This window comes from Gobio gobio (genome assembly GCF_949357685.1).
Source record: "Gobio gobio genome assembly, chromosome: 6".
Taxonomy (NCBI): Eukaryota; Metazoa; Chordata; class Actinopteri; order Cypriniformes; family Gobionidae; genus Gobio; species Gobio gobio.
Genome location: NC_137102.1, coordinates 30,052,459 through 30,070,301, shown reverse-complemented (window position 1 = coordinate 30,070,301; position 17,843 = coordinate 30,052,459). Strand labels below are relative to the sequence as shown.

Here is a 17,843-nt window from a genome sequence, read left to right as displayed (position 1 = left end):
CAAGCCTGTGTGTGCACTCAGAATAGGAAACGCCCAGCGAACCAACAGCTGATCTCCGTCTGAAGCGGCACTCGCTGACGCGCCGTCACACCCGCACTGGAAGCAGCAGATCCTCTCACGAGACTCGTCAAAACACTCTTCGTAGAAACAGGAAACAGGAAACATTCACTGTTCGGCTCTGAAGTAGAAAGCAATGATCAAGCATTCCACTTCCTTATTTATACCCGCGCTGCGGGGCGGTGCGTGGAATGCGTGGATCGCATGCCAATCTCCATTGGCTCGTTTTTAATACACTCAAAGTAGATTGGTCTCTGAGATCAGATCCCAATTCGTCGGTCAGTTCCGACGTACGTCGAACGTGACCGACTGAAAGGGAACTAAACTTAAGTAAGAAATTTACTTTTGCTATGGTTAAATAAATGTTCAGTAATATCTTCCAGAGATTTTAGAATTTTGGCGCTATTTTCTCTCTAAATAATGTTGATATGGCAACTAGTAGGCCTAAATACACAAAGTTTCCTCATTCTGGCATGTGTGGAAAGGGTTAAAACATGCGTGTTACAACTAACCCCGCGTTAGGTTGTGCCCCGCGCTCCCCTACATTAAACAAATTCATATGTTCATGCATATATTTTCTTGTCATGTAAATTTAAATGTTTAAATGAAAATAAATTGGTCTATACATTTCTTAAAGTACTTTTTACAACTATTCATAGGCCTACAATAAAAATCAGAAACAACAGAAATTTTAATTAACAGCTGAAACAGAAGAACACATTTCTACACTTTCATTGAGCTGAGCGAGAGACGCTGGTGGAGCTGGACCGGGATGGTAATGCACAATAGAAACCCTGGTAAGGCCTGTGTCAGTGGGACATCATCTTCTTCTGGGATGAGTGCCTATTTCCACTGTCCGCAGGTTTGCGGGGCTGAATCGGTCGACGGCTGGCATGTCATAAAAAGTAGCTACAATTGCATCTGAGATGATGTGAGTTGAATAAAAATAAGTAAATAAAGACTTGGACGTAAATATATAAATGTTTAAAATATATTGTAACAGTTACATTTAACATAATAAATAAACAATAGTTGCAACTTAACGATTAAATATTTAACCATATGCTACAGACTTATGTGCTTATGGTCCGGTCTCCCATCATCGCAGGCTTTGAAGCATGTCAAAATCCAATAAAACTCATAAAAAGCAAAAAATATATAAATAAATTCTGCTCCATTTCTCTTTTTAAAATCTCACGAACGTCCGCTGTCAGTCACACACCTGCTACAGCCCATTCAACGACGCTCGGTTCAGTGTTGCTGGAATTGTGAAGCATTTACTGTTGATGTGGGTTGTTTTGTTTGTAGCCTATAGTCCACAGGTGTAAGTTGTCTTTACTTTAGCAATATTTGTACTGGGCGCCCCCCGCGTTTTGGCATATGCTGGCCCATTTTGACCATGATTCCGCTACTTTTGATTAGCAATTGGAGGGGTTTTGTTGTGCAGACCTGGCAACCCTGTCCCTCGGTTCGCCCTTCGTGCACTTCGAAGGCGTGGCCTGGTCTGGCCTTCGAAGTGCACGGCCTTCGAAGTTCGCACCCTTCACTTTGGGACACAGCTAAAATGTGCACTGTTGGTGGGCCTCCAGGAACTTGGTTGGAAACCACTGGCCTACACCTTAAACCTACCCTTACAATAATGCAAATACAGTAATTAAATGATGCAATATTGATGTGCGCATGCCCAGTGCCCGTAGTTGTATCCCTTTCTAGTCTTTCACGCGCGGGATGTGGTGTGATGACATCACCGTTTCACAAAATATACGGATTGGCTGTACACACGAAAACGCAAGGGTATAGTTTTCAGATTTATCCACTCTGGGACCCGATTTAAAAAAATATCGGTTTCATGGACAAAACGCTGATACGGTACAACATTTTTGCATATACAGCTAAACGCATCTCTGCGTGGATAGGCCTCAGTTTCCCCAGCCCATTTGTCACTATAGTTTCTAATTGATTGTTAATTCTGTTCAGGTGTGTCTCATCCATTATCTTGTTAGCTTCCTGTTTGCCTGTAAGTGCATCTCAATCAGCTCCCTAGTTTCCTAGGTCGTGAATCAGTATATCATGTACATGAATGTGGACGACCCCATGATGAGTGCCCTGACTACTGAACTAGGGAGCTGATTGAGATGCACCCTGTGTATTTAAGCCTGTGTTTAGTCCTTTCTTGTTGTCCATTATCGTTGCGTTTAAGTGGTTGTTCTGCCTGTGTCCTAGTATCCTGAGTTCTGTGTTAAAATAAACCCTGAAACCTGCTGCATTTGGATCCTGTCTCTACTTCCCTTGCAACCACTGTGTGACAGAATAACGGACCATTTCACGAGTTCACACTTACATATTGATTAGCTGAGTACTCTCCACCTGTGTCAATTATCTGACATGTTCCTCCCGAACCTCGTTAAGTGAAACAGCATTTCACAAGTTCACACTTACATATAATTTGTAGAGAGTTAATTGAATTGCGTATTTGGCGTGCTGTCCGGGGGGGAGGGCTTCGAGCTCGGACTTCGGCCCGAACCCAGAGTACCCCCCAAAAAGCTAGTAAGCATAGGACAGCCGCCTGCTAATTACCCCCCAAGAAGTGCCGAGCTTGGCGGCTGGCATGAGAGAGGGGCCTGGTTGTTTGACCGGGAGGGCCCGTGAGCGGCTTGTGTCACGGATGGGCGGCCCTGTTGGTTCAGGAATCGCACGGTTCTTGGTGAGAGCAGGGTGTGGTCTTGTACGTGGGAGATCGACCTTTCTTTGCTGTGTAGAAAACTGCCCACTTCTCGCTGTGTGAAATTTATCCTTCCTTGTTGTGTTGAAACTGATCCACTTTTCACTGTGTGGAAATTTCCGCTGCCTTACTGCGTGGGAACGTTCACTGATTCACTGCGAGGAACGTGCTGCTTTGCTCTGTGGAAACTTCCACTGACTTCCTGCGTGGAACTTTCCACTTTCTTGCTTTGTGGAAACGTTGTGCTGGTTTACTGCGTGGAAATGTGCCACTTTTTACTGCGTGGGAACTTTTTGCTGATTTCCTGCGTGCGCTGATTTATTGCCTGGAAACGTGCCACTTTCTGAGCTTTTTTGATGTGGAACCGGTTGGTCCTGATGTAGCTTTGAAAGGCATCTGAGGACCATCTCCCGAGAGCTTGGATCTGTTGTTGGGAGAGGCCTTTTTGAGCTGCTGATGTTGCCGCCCCAATGCGGAAAGAGTGGCTTGAGTAGTTCTTTGCTGAGATGCCTGCCTGTTGGAGAACGGATTTGAGGTGCTTCTGAAACCAAAAGCGCGTCGCGGGTTTGTTGACTTCATCTCTAAACAGGGGTTCCATGGGAGATTTGGCCTGAGAATTCCTCCATTGGAGGTATGCCAGAACGGACTGGTATGGTTGGATTGGTGATGAAAGGTTGAAAATGTAGATGAAATGACCTTTTTTGGTTTGGTCAGTCTTACTTTGTTTGATCAGGTATGATATGGTTTCCTCATCCATGACTGTTAAGTCTGAGATGGTGGGGTGGATTTTTGGGTCGAATTTGGATGTAATAGCGAGCTCCGAGCATCTGAGAAAAACGGAAAAAGCTAGGATAAACATGGTGTCGAGTGTTCGGGCGGTATTTCTGGGCTGGTAGTTTGTACGCAAGGTGTGAATGCATTTGGTGAGGATGTCTATCGTTATTGGTTGTCTTGTGTCAGGGCGGGTGGGCTGGGATCTTTGGATCCCTTTGATCAGTAGAGAGGTTTGAGAATTGTTTATCTTGGGCGAGGGACCGCCGTGTAATAATTTGTGAAAAAACTGAATGCCACTCAAGTACCCTTTGATAGACCTGACTTGGAGGTTTTTTACGGTGTTAAGGTGAGAAATAAATGAGGTGATTGAGAGGAGAGAGAAATCGGGGAACAGCATATTATACGAGTTGTGGAATGCTCTAAAATTCCAAGCGGTTATGTAGGATTGGAGGGTCCTGGGAGAAACTGCTTGGAGAATGGTGTCTAACGATGCGTTGAGGAGCGGTTTCAAGGGGTGGTTTATGGGAATATCAGTTCCAAATAGCGAGGTACTGGAGTTGGGAACTGATCCGCCTCTGGAGACAGCGTCCTGAATTTCTGAAACAGAAAACGAGACAGAGAGTCAGCGATTTGGTTTTCTGATCCAGGTACGTGTTTAGCTATCATGATGAATTGGTCGCAAGCTGAAATCCATGTGAGACGCCTTAGAAGTGGCATCATGGCAGGTGCGTGGGAATGACCTTTATTTATGCAATGCACTGTTGCTTCGTTGTCGCTGTGCACTAGAATGCTGCTAGCGGCCCATTCTTTTCCCCACAGAAAAGCCGCTACTACGAGAGGGTAAAGCTCAAATAGCGCTGAGGACTGTGTCGTGTCCTGGAGCTGTGGGGGCCATGGAGAAGCGAACCACCGACCTTGGTAAAACCCCCCAAACCCAGTTGAGGGGGCGACGTCTGTGTACAGTTGGATATCGATTGGGGACAAAACGAGATTACTGTAGAAAAAGGATAGGCCATTCCATTGGTTTAGAAACATTACCCATAGCCTGAGTTCGTCACGACATGCTTGAGTTATTGAAATTTGGTCCTCTAGCGAGTAGACAGAGGACGCGAGTGAGAGGAGATGCGATATGAAGGGGCGGCCTTGCGGAATGATGCGCATTGCGAAGTTTAAATGACCGAGCAGAGATAGGAGTTCACGTTTTGAACACTTGGTTTTTTCTAGGAGACTAGATGAGACGAGAATTATTTGGTCGATTTTCTCTTTGGGCAGGGATGCCTGGAATTTGTCTGAATCTAATTTAATCCCGAGGAACTCTATGCATGTGGCGGGCCCCATGGATTTCTCCTGTGCAATGGGGATTCCGATCCCAGCAAAAACTTTTTGCACTGTGAGGATATCAGCGGCTGGGATGGCATCGGGATGGCAAGGTGGATGAGGTGGGGAATGTCATAATTGTTTGACAAGATCCAGCAAACGGCTTCTGATAACATGTCGAAAATTTTAGGGCTGCTTTTGCATCCAAACGTTAAGCGTACTGCAAAGTAGTATTCCCCCAGCCATCAAACTCCGAAGAGGTGCCATGAATCTGGATGGATGGGCATTACTTTGAAAGCCGATGTGATGTCGATTTTTGCCAGCCATGCACCCCTTCCTGCGATTTTGATCATGTCAATTGCCTGATCTATGTCGTGGTATTTAAGCGAAAATTCGTTGAGGGGAATCAAGCTGTTTATGCTGGGGAATGGGGAATTGTGCGGGGCTGACAGATCGATTATTAGGCGTTTTTTTACCTGAAAATTTTCTTGTGGCCACGCCGTTGGGGCTGATACAAAACATGTTAAATGGGGGAATATCGAACGGCCCGATCATGAAGCCTGACTCGACTTCTTTTTTAATCAGGTTGTTTACTACTTCTGGTTCTGAGAGAGCGGATTGAAGATTGTTGCAAATGGTGTTTTGTGAGAGCGGGCATTCTACGCCGGGTTTAAAGCCATTTTTGAGCCCTGACAGCAGATAATTGGTAAAACTGGCATCTGGGTGATGAGTTAGTTCTAAGTCCAGGCGTGAAATATTTACTGGAGTCGATAAGTAATTTTTAGATTTTTTATTTACAGATTTGTACACAGGACATACAACACGGGCGTGAACCCCGCCGCAAAAAGAACAAATATGCATGAATCGGCAGCGCTGTCTCAAGCATTTCCCTGAATTAAAATGATTGCAGGGCTGTTTGTTCTCGTCGAAGGAGGAGACTCTCCTTTCGACTTCCGGGTTTGCGCTGGCGGTTGCCGTCCGTGGCACGTAACTGGTGGATCGCACGGTGCTTGTTTCTGGGCATGATAAAGATGAGGGATTAACCTGAGGGCACGTTGAGGTAGAGTGTGCCACTGACCTGCAGACCGTGCACAAAATATTTCTACAACCTAAAAACACCCTGCTGTGGAGATCCGTGTCGAGTGCCCCCCAGTATGCGCATTGGTTCCATTGGGCGACTCGCACGGCATTTTTGGCTGAGAAGAGCTTGTGGTAAGTGTAGAAATGCCCTCCCCCATAGGACGACGCGAGCTCGGCTATGATAGCCAAGTAATCGTTTAATTCGCGTCGCCTGTGGGGGAAAGCTGCACAGATAACTTCTGTGAAGCGTGAAAACGCGATCGAAAACTCTGAAAATGAAAGAATACGGGATGAATGAGTGTTAGTGTTTTTTAGGGTGGTTTTTAGAAATTCCCGCAGTCTACCCGGCGATCTGGTTCGGCTGCGGGGAGCAGAGAGAGGAGAGTGGAGAGATCTACATCCGCACCTGCAAAGATCTGAGCGCGGATGTTTTGGGCTACTGGTGGAGGTTCCATGGCTGTGGCGTTGGATGGCACGGGCATCGAAGCTGCTGAGAAGAGAGTGTGTGGAGTTTTTGAGTGCATGAGAGAGCTGGGAAGATTACAAGCCTGGGCTGCGGATGGTGGCGGTGGCTCAGCGCTTGGATTACCCTCTGTGGCTTGGAAAGGAACATTTGTTGGAGGATAGGAGGGAAAAGAAGGATGATACTGTGATGAGAGAGTTTGTACTGCAAGCGGAGGTGTGCCTGCGCTTGTTTGCGCTACTGGAGCTGCAGGCCACTGAAAGTGGGTGGGGTTATAACCTGTGGAGTAAAACTGATGGAATGTTTGTGCCTGTGCTGTCAGCGGATGCATCATCGCGCTGGCGTTTGCAACTGGTGCTGGCGGCCACTGTGGAAAAAAGGGTTATGAACAGCGGGGGCATTAAAATGCGAAGCTGTGGGGAGGCCGCTGGGCCCGGCTGCGTGCGGCCCTGCGGCCGCAAAAGCCGCGGTGAAGGGCTGAGCCGCATCAGGAGGTTGGAGAAGGCCTGCACCGGCGGGATCCGGGGCGCGGCCCGGAGTTTGTGCTGGAGGATGATGATGGTGTCTGGCTAGGCGAGCTTTGAGCTCTGCGGGCTCTGCTCTGCCTTTGGGCTGCCTTGGGGGCTGATGAGAGCTTAGGAGAGAGGTTAGTTGACTGAACAGACACGTAAAGATTGTACAACTCTTGTTTGTTCATTTTACGTGACGCCTGGATGTTCGCGTTCCCCAGCATTTGCCTCAACCCCGCTACGGTCCACTTCCCGATAGGTGGGTTCGTCGGAACAGCCGAGCGGTACGAGGAGGCCGGGGAGGAAGATGGAAGTCTTGTAGGTGGTGGTGAAGATTGGCCACGGCGTCTCGGCGTGCGTGAGCTTGTTCGAGCAGGCGTGCGGCCGCGTGAAGAAGCCTGGGGCTCGGCTGTGATAGCCGGTGTCGGACAGGTGTTACTGGGGCCTACAGATTGCAACGGCGGATCCTTACGGAGGTCTGCTTCATCGTTGGATGAGGAGCTTGGTCGTTGAGACATTTTTGCTGAAAAACTGTCAACAAAATGGAGGTAGGACGGCTGCGTATATATACCTCTTTGTTGATTAGCTGAGTACTCTCCACCTGTGTCAATTATCTGACATGTTCCTCCCGAACCTCGTTTAGTGGAACAGCAGTTAATGGATCTAGCAGCTCCTCCTCTCCCAGGGGGATCTTGTCCCCTGAACTACAGTAAAAATAAAGGCCTACTACCATATGAGTTAGATGAGAAATCTTGAGAGGGTAGTGAAATAAAACTTGGAAAGAGGAAGGTTGAGTGACGTGCAGCTGGTGTGGAGGTCTGGCCCACCCAGTACACTTACGCTCCTGGATACCACCTTGACTTTGCATTTCTCCACATGACATCATGGTCTCAGTGAGGTCAGAATAGGCTCATGACAGGACTATAATGTTGACACAAGGTCTCTCTGTTACCCACAGAAAAAGTCTAGGTTGGGCAAAATAGGATTGAGGGTGTGCATTTAAAAGCTGTGAAACCAGAAAAAATATGAAAAGATTCATAATTTAGTATTACCCACAGGTCTTTGTTTCTTTCTTCTTCATTTTTGTTTGTTTGTTTGTTTTTGGATCTGTCTAACAAATGTAAATCTTAAAGGGGTCATGAACTGGCTTTTTAAAAAATTTTATACTGTTGTCTGAGGTCAACGTACGTTCGCATTGGTTTTTACATTCAAAAACATCATAATTAATAAGTAATAGGCTATTTTCTGCCTTGGTTTTGACGCTTTCTGAAAAACAGTTCTGATGGGCGTGCCGCACTGAAGACTTAAGTAACACCCAATCTTGGTATTATCCAATCCTACCGCCCACAGGTAGGATTGGATAATATTTGCATATTTAATGAGCTTCTGCTCCCCTGTCAGTGACAGCGTGTGGCAAACGGCAACCGGAATGAATCGCTCAGCCCACAGCCAGGACTCACAAAATGTCTTTACCCAGCTAGCAAAAAGTCGTCTATTAGACGTTGAATAGACGTAAACCTTCAACGTCTAAATACGGTCCACTGAAGGTTGAAAATGAAAATTGAAAAGACGTCAAATTTGTCCAACTTTTCAACGTTGAAAACAGGTCAATCTTCAACGTCTAATTACGGTCCACTGAAGGTTGAAAATGAAAATTGAAAAGACGTCAAATTTGTCCAACTTTTCAACGTTGAAAACGGGTCGATCTTTAACGTTTACTAAATGCCATTGGCAATTCTCAAGTCCACATTAACATGCCAAATAACATTTTATATTAACATATGAATGAAACAAAGCTTTAAAGGGTTAGCTTATAATAACTTTATTAAAACAGCACATTTTAAATAGTGCAAACAGCAAGTAACCATTTTACATTAGAGTATAGTGCAATAAACAGTCGGTCCAGTAACCAACACAGATTTCACATAAGAAACATAGGTTGGTCCAGTAACCAACACAGATTTCACATAGTGCAATAAACATAGGTTGGTCCAGTAACCAACACAGATTTCACATAAGAGTATAGTGCAATAAACATAGGTTGGTCCAGTAACCAACACAGATTTCACATAGTGCAATAAACATAGGTTGGTCCAGTAACCAACACAGTTCACTTTCCAAGAGTCAACAAAACACAACTCTAAGAAAGAAAGTGTACACTAAATGTTCACACTTTGCGACCTCCACCTCCAGCTCTCCCTGGAGCATGTTTAAGTGTCTCAGCCATGGCAGCCCTGATTTCCACTTCTGTGGCTGTTTTACTCCACTTCATTACTGCAGCTGCAAAAGAAAATATATTAGATGGTGCATGAATAAACCACGTCTTACATCATTAAGGCCCCTACTACACATTGTATTTACATTTTATCAATTGCATGGATTTGCATACCTTCCCAAAAGAAATACAATTGGTAAGCTAAATTAGATATATACAGGTGCTTCTCAAATTAGAATGTCATGAAAAAGTTAATTTCAGGAATTCAACTAAACAGGTGAAACTAATATATTATATAGACTCATTACATGCAAATGAGATATTTCAAGCCTTTGTTATAATTTTGATGATTATTGGCTTACAGCTTATGAAACCCCCAATTTCAAAATCTCAGAAAATTAGATTACATAAAAATAAAAAATAAAAAAGATTGTAAATACAGAAATGTTGGCCCTCTGAAAAGTATAATCATGCATATGTACTCAGCAGGGACGATTCCAGGATTTAATAAATGGGGGGACCAAGAGAACTAGTGAGGGGGGGCCCATGGGAAATCAGAAAATTAAACTGGAAATAAATAATTTATGAAGAAAATAAGCACGATTTCAAAAATATTTGAAATGCCCAGTGCCTTAATATAGACACCACACAGTTTTGTTCTAATACATAAAAATAAAATAAATTCCGTTTAAAAAAAACAAAAAAACAAGTACTGAGTACATATGCATGATTATACTTTTCAGAGAGCCAACATTTCTGGATTTTAAATCCCCTTTTTATCTATTTTGATGTAATATTCAAATTTTCTGAGATTTTGAATTTGTGGGTTTATTAAGCCATAATCAAAATTATAACAAATAAAGGCTTGAAAATCTCTCACTTTGCATGTAATGAGTCTATATAATAAATTAGTTTCACCTGTTAAAGGTCTAATATGTAGGAATTTTGTAATAAAATATTCCCAAATCACTAGAACAGTGTTATACATTTCCTGCAGTTGTGTACTTACAATGTCCCAAACGTCCCCAAAGATTTTTAATTTCAGAGAAATTTTTAATTATTGTCCGTCCCGGAAATTTTCTTCACTTGTCGCCTGTCACTGACGTAATATCCGCGTTCTCCCTGGTTTCTGCTGTATAGTAACCAGAGCCCTCTGATTGTAATCAAGGCGACAGACGTGTAGTTCGAAATGTCTATCTGCACGCTTGTTGTTTCGTTCAAACATTATGGACCATGGCAAGCAGACTTTAGATAAAAAAAGGAGAACTAAAACGTGGATCAACATCAGCGCAGTGTTTGAGATGTCGAGAGCTCTACGTCCGAGACTAACTTCCACTTGACGCTGCTCTTACATGTTAGACAGTAAATGTACGTAAAACTAATCACTGTTATATAGTTTACATAACGAAATGTTAGAATAGGATCTGTATGTTTTTCTAATGTTGAAATTACTGCTAGTCTCATACAGACAAACTAACACATAGAATAACATTATAACTTACAATACACTAGTTTAGTTTGATCGTGTAACGTTTGACCAGGTGAAACAGCGCTGCAAGTTTCATTCGTCTAATAAACTGACCTGTGAGTAGTAATTCAACACTTCCGTGTATTTCGGTAGAATTGTCAATATTCCTTTATATTTGCGGGACTCGCGTCGCGTGTCTTGTAAGAGGTTAGCAACCCCTAGCGGCGAAGAAATTTACATATTGGACCTTTAAGTTGAATTCCTAAAATTAATTGACTTTCTACTATTCTAATTTGAGAAGCACCTGTATAAACATGAAAAATGCAGTTACCTTTTACCACAGAGTAAAGAACGGTATCCTGGAAGGCTTTTTTGTCACTGCGACCCCGCCCCTTCATGTTGAAACCAGCCATTAGGCTGTTGGTGAAAAGCCTGAGAAAACATGCAGAAAATCATATAGTGAGGTCAACATTCTGCAATGCCTACATTCTACAAATATTCCTTTATGCTTGCATTATTCCTAATGAATCATCTCTTTCTGCATTTATGCTTTTCTATGTGCTTATGCTTTTCTACGTGCAAACAGAGCAGGCAATGAGTAAAAATTTAACTGCATAATTACATTCTATATTCTGAGCATTTGACAGTTGTTTAATACCTGTCCATTATTTTATGGACGCAGTCTTTGTTATTCCTCCCTCCCACCTTTGAGAGCTGGGACACCTGTACATGACACATGAAAAGCCACTCAATACATTATGAATAAACCAATGGTGTTGAAAATATACTGATTGTTGCCAGATTGAGCTTAAATGGGAACTAGTCATGTTGAAGCATCCATACAATAACACATCCTATAAAGCTGTGTGCATGTTAACAGATGCTGCCAAAAGCATATTTTTTGCACAATATAGATAATTTAGACTTTTTGGAGACTTGGAGGTCTAGTCTTATTGACACGGTTTAGTCCAATTTCTGTAGAAATCATACCCTTTGTTCCCAGAGGTTGCGTTCCTTGAGACGTGCCTCTTCTTCAGCAAAATCTTCAAAGGTTTCTAGCCTAGCAACATGGACAGCAGAATTCAGCGGCTCATAGTGCCTTCCGACTCTTTTTATCTCATCAAGAAGTTCAACTAGCTTTCCAAGCACTGACTTCTGGTATTCTGTGGAAGAAAATACATTAATTTATTTATTTTTGTTACTTTATGATTATTAAAGAATCATACAATAATAAATATTGACCATGGACGTACTAGCTTGAGACATGGGGAATAAGCCTCTCTCGGACTGTGATGGCATTTGAACTCCACGCTGAGGTGTGCGAGAACGCCTAGATCCTGAAAAAAAGAAAAGTTGAAGCTCATTAAAATTTAAATACAGCTGCTCCTGCAATAATGTCAATAAGTGAGGTGGGAGAGTTGACAACTATGAAGAATGCAACTGATCATGGACTCACTGGATGAGGATGCCGGACCTTTTCTGCTCTCGGACTGTGATGGCTTTCGAACTCCACGCTGAGGTGTGCGAGAACGCCTAGATCCTGAAAAATAAAAAAACAGCATTGAAGCTCATTGAAATTGTTTTTAAAGACAGCTGCTCCTTTAATAATGTCAATAAGTGAGGTAGGAGAATTGACAACTATGAAGAATGAAATTAATCATGGACTCACTGGATGAGGATGACTGACTCTTTCTGCTCCCGGACTGTGATGGCTTTCGAACTCCACGCTGAGGTGTGCAAGAACCCATAGATCCTAAAAAAAAATGTATTAAATAAAAAACAGCATTGAAGCTCATTTAAATCGTTTTTAAAGACAGCTATCCTTTTTAAAGACTCACTGGATGAGGACGCCCGACTTTTTCTGCTCCCGGACTGTGATGGCTTTCGAACGCCACGCTGAGGTGTGCGAGAATGCCTAGATCCTTAACAAAAAAACAAACGAAAAAACAATCAAAAATGAAATCGTTTTTTTGCTCCTGCAATAATGTCAATGAGTGAGGTAGGAGAATTGACAACTATGAAGAATGAAATTTGATCATGGACATGAAAAATAAATAAATAATAATGTACTAGCCAATTTAAAAAAATGTTTTACTGACTTACTGGCTGACTCTGGACTAAATGCTTCTGATGATTCAGACCTTGTGGGTGAACGGTGATGCGTTGGACAAGATAATCCAGAAACTGAAAAAGGAACAGGAATGGTTGAAATACTTTGTTTTGAACACAGACGTAAAAATACTTTATATTCCATTTGCATTGTGAGCAAGTAGAATAAATAAAAACATGAAATTACTGTCTGAAGATGCAGGACTCTCTGGTTGTCTAATGGTGGTGTTAGCCAGTTCTGGGGGTGCAGGTAACTCGAGCAGCATTGCATTTTGTCCTGTGGTTGTTAAAAGAAATTCCAAAACCAGAAGCAGTACAGCAACTTAAATGACAGAAAAACTCATATTGCCAACCATTCCCTGAAGTTTGATGACTGAATTATACCACTGGACCGGACCAGCCCAGCTATTTTACTCACCCTTATGTGAGAGCTTTGGCGGAGGAACCGGAAGCAACACTGTATCGTCTAGACAAGAACATGCACAATGAAATTAATCACAGTAAGATAACGATGAATACTATTACAGTTTACTCAAACAACTTAAACTGTACTCACCCTTTTTCTTGTCTGGCAAGGACTCATCCTCCTCAGGAGACATATCTGACCCTGCCAATATTATATTTGTCACTTATGATATGTGATGGTTTACATTGTACGCTCATTGTTTAATGCATGTCCTTAAAAAGGACCAAATAAATTACCTTGAACATAATCCTCAAATTTTCTTTTTTTCTTCATTCTCTTTTGACTGACTGTGTCCTCCTCTTCGGTTTGAGCTGAGGTGTAATTATATTTTTCACACTCCTGTCGGCTTACTAAAAATCAAGAATGAAAACAAACACTACTAACGATAGTAATACGTATTTGAGTATTATAGTATTGTAACTAAAAAAATTACATTTAAATTTAAATAAGCCAGAAATAACATTCAAAATATTTTTTTTTTCTTTGACCTGATGTCACTTTGACTTTAACAAATTCAAAGCTTAACCAGTTCTCTTGTGGTTGTAAAAGGCGCTTATGTGCCACAGACACGTTTTTTAGTGGCCATCGCACCACTTTGGTCTCTGTGTCAACCCAGTTCAATGGCAAAACTCCTTCCATCTGCTTCCCATTCTCCACCCAAACAGCCCGTGCGTATACCATTGCCTGAAACACAATTAGATTATTTAATTTAGAACTACACATTTCCTTTTCTACATGATGCTAACAGTGCACTACTATTTTAAATAATAGTAAATATTACATACGTTATGTGTGTTCATTTCCTGTGCTCCATTCCATGGAGGAGAGGAAAAAGGACATGCCCTTGTTCACATGGGAGACACGCAACCTTCTGGTAAAGGTCTTTGGTTTCCAATAACTTTGTCTTTGTCCGTTTTCTTTGAACATAGACTATATTCAATAGCCTTGACTCACATGGCTTCTTAAAAAAGTCTCGTGTCCTTTTGGCTCAGCACATCACATACCAAAGTTCCATCTTGCCTTTTTTCCTTCACAAATGCAAAATTTCCATTGTGAAGCATAAAGCAGTGGTCTTTATCTTTGGCTGATATATAAAAACATGACCTTGTCTCTTGAGGCTTGTTGATGCCTTTCTTTGCATTTTCGATCTCACTCATCCGCTTTGTTACTTGAGCGATTGGATTGTGGCTATTTTTGACCAATTTTTTTAATACTTGCAGATGATTTTCGAATGGGAAACATGAGATGTCATTTAGTGAACAGTTGAAGCGAGAAGCATCTTCATGCAGATGCAACAGGCAGTGCACATTGTAGACTGCAAATGTTTTTCCATAAAGGTCATCACACCTTTTAACGAAGTATTTTAGAAGCTCCTCAGCATATGCAATATATGAACGTCCTGTGTTCTCATCAGGGCTCAGCAGGATTGACAGAGCCACTGTCAATGTCAAAAAGTGAGTATACACTTCACGTGAAACTACATTTCGAAGAACATTTGGTCCAGTATATAAAACAAACTGTCGAAATTCAGTGGCTTTCCATCTATCCAGTTCCCTCAAACCCCTGGGCTGCCTTGCAAACTCACTTGGCATGGATCCATTCAGCTTGTTTAGTTTTTCTGAGATCTCATCTTTTTGTTTTGCAGATAGCCGGTACACTTTTGGACCCTGAGACAAAAAGACTAGAACACGTTTTACTACTCCTAAACAAATCAAATGCATATAGTCTAACACAAAAGAGCTCACGCAAGGTATGCCTGCATCAATAAGTAGGCTTTTTATAGTCTGGTGATCTTCATACAGTACTTGACTGAACTCCTCGTCCGTTCTTGCTCTAAAGCTCTCATGACTGTTAAAAACCACTCTACCTTCCCACGATCCTTTGGCAATACACCTTTCACAGCTGGAGTACCCATTGTGGTTTTTTATGCACTTTAAAAATGATCTTGCTGGTGCATCACATATAAAGGCCTTAAGGCTGATAGCATAAAGTTGACCTTCATACTCCATCCCAACAGCTTTGAGATGCTGAAACTCTTCCAAAAGGTCTTTGACAAAATCATCCAAAGGACTTGGCTTTGCTGTTCCACAGAAAAGTGCAACAATGAAAGGATCAAAATTGTGAAACTGTGCCAATATGGGCCAAAATTGAACACTGTTTGATTTAAAAAGTGGTAAGCCATCAATGTTCACACACAACTCAACAAGGTTTTGTGAAAAGGATTGGCACTGTGCAATCTTTAGTTTAATGCCTTGTTCTAAACCATAATAAATGTACTGCCCATTACATCTAGAAAGACATTCAACGGTTTTGGGGGTTGAAAGGAGGGTGCGTGCATCCTTTGGCAGCTGGTGCCCATGTCTACGTAGGATGCCTAGTAGCTCATTCAATGACGTTTGAGTGATTGAATTACTTGTTGACCAAGTCCTTAAATCAGAGCCAATATCTGGTGTATCACTGTCAGGGTGTAAACTCAGGATTTCAGGCTCAGAGTCAGAGGATTCTACATGCTCTGTGTATCCATAATTGGATTCGTTATCTTCTACAACTTCTTGAAGTCCATCACCATCACTTTTATCACTTGGTAGCGACTGAATATCAAGGTTGTCATCATCCAACTGAGCAATGGCATTAACTTCTGCTTTTCTTTTTCTCCAACTTCTTAAGTATGTCATATCTGCAACAGTAATATAAGTGTATGTTGACATTGTACATTTTTTAAATTGATTTGATTTTTAAACATTATAAACAAAGTTTTTAAGTTTTTTCTAATTATAGGAGGTACATTTATGTGCAGACATGATGCTTGCTTCAATTTAAATAGTGTAATCCTGGATTCTCTCAAGGACTGCTTTTGTAAGGATATCTTTCTTGTAATAATAAGTAATATTTGTGGTTCTTGAGATCAGTTTAATTCTCCATTCTCAAATATTTTGATAGAAATGTCACAAATATATTAATTGTATAAATAATTGGTCAAATATACAAAATTCTTTTGATGTTTTTTTTTTTATATAACTAAGTTTTAGAAAATTGTATATGTTCAACTCAAACAATCAAGTAAATGATATTCAGAGATTTTCTTAATTTAATAAAGTTAATTATTACTGAGATATTTTCTAAGCCACTGAATATTTTTTTTAGACTGTGTACTGTGGAGAAAATGCAAACGCATATCAAGCTGCTCTGTCACAACCATGGCGACCAGAGTCCTGCACAGGTCCATCTTTGGAGACCCGCCCCCGCAAAGTTCAGCAACAGATCCAACCCGTCACCCGTGATATCAAAATTTAATCCGCACCCACCCAGAGTCAGGCCCTTTACCTGACCCATACAAAATCCTTCCAATTAAAGTGCTTTATTTTTATTTATTTATCCAGTTAAAATGTTGTTGTTGTTTGTTGGCTCAGTCTGAACATGTTGAACAATGATTATTAAATCAAACAACAATATGGTTTATGATAAATGTAAGTAGCCTAATTTTTTTTTCTTTTCAAAACACTAAATTATAAAAAAAAAATTATAGTTTGTCTTTTAAAAAATGTCTTTTCCTCATTAATGCGAACACGGAAAATAAATGTTACATGACCATTCTCCCTTACAGACAATTTCTCATTGCAATATTTTACATATTCATAATCATTACTTTAGCTGCTACCTTTACATGAACGCATCACTACATCAGCACCGAAAACAAGAAAAAGAGAGAGAATAATATTTGTTTGACTCATTTTGAGGAATTAAAGTTATATGAACAAACATCTGTTAATAGTTCACCGAATTCTGATTAGTCGAGAGGATTTATCCGTTTAGGCAGGGCTCGACATTAACGCTTGTCCGGGACAAGTGGATTTTTTGAAGGGGCAAGTGAAAAATAATTTTACTTGCCCGACGGACAAGTAGTCTGATAAAACGTAATTAACAAAAATAACTAGGGAATCACCCAAATGCAAGAATGATTCAGCATTCATTACTGTAATTGGCGATCGTCAGTGAATGATAATAATGTATAATGAACTGGCGGTAACGTTGCACTGTTGGCGCTCGCGCAGGCTCTCGAGGAGAAATCGAAACAAATGTGCACCGCTCACAGAGAAACTCAGTTAACACACTGCCGTAAACATGTAGAAATGTGGAGTTTATTTATATTTATAATATGATACAGTTGCAACGTCACATTACCAAGAGTGCTGTTGACATCACGACTGAAAATGGCACTGATTTCATGACAGTTCAATAAACAATTATTAACATTAAGTCACTTACATTTTAGATGCAATATTGAGTGTTTTTTTTCTATTTCAGCAGCGAAAGTTCCAAAAGATCACAGCAGAACGCGTGTCACAGCAACAAGCGTGTTAGTGAATTATTCAGCGTTTTAAATGAATCGATAGAATCAAAGATTCAATTAATTATTCGTAAACGCCTACCTCATTCTTGAATGAATCAGCATTTGAACGAATCGACTCAATGACTCAATTTCAACGTTGAAAGATGGTAATTGTTTACTGGGTATCAAACAAACAAAATGGTTCATCTCTCATCCACTCACAATTGATTGGAATGTTAATTCTGTATCATTTCGCCCGATCATCAGTGAATATAACCGCTCGTCGGCAGGCCGGTGATAGCCCATCTGAAAAACACATAGCCCCGGGACTTT

The 17,843-nt window shown here is 41.4% G+C and overlaps 1 protein-coding gene across 1 annotated transcript; it reads right to left on the bottom strand.

Annotated features, from left to right (window-relative positions):
- Window positions 1-9,089: 9,089 nt before the first annotated feature.
- LOC307128532 (uncharacterized protein) lies at window positions 9,090-12,353 on the bottom strand (the record flags this gene model as incomplete). The annotated part of the gene is made up of 7 exons (XM_079820445.1): window positions 9,090-9,202; window positions 10,937-11,037; window positions 11,264-11,328; window positions 11,596-11,768; window positions 11,859-11,942; window positions 12,062-12,145; window positions 12,275-12,353. 7 exons carry the CDS (start codon window positions 12,351-12,353, stop codon window positions 9,090-9,092), a joined length of 699 nt encoding a protein of 232 aa, XP_079676571.1.
- Window positions 12,354-17,843: the final 5,490 nt, after the last annotated feature.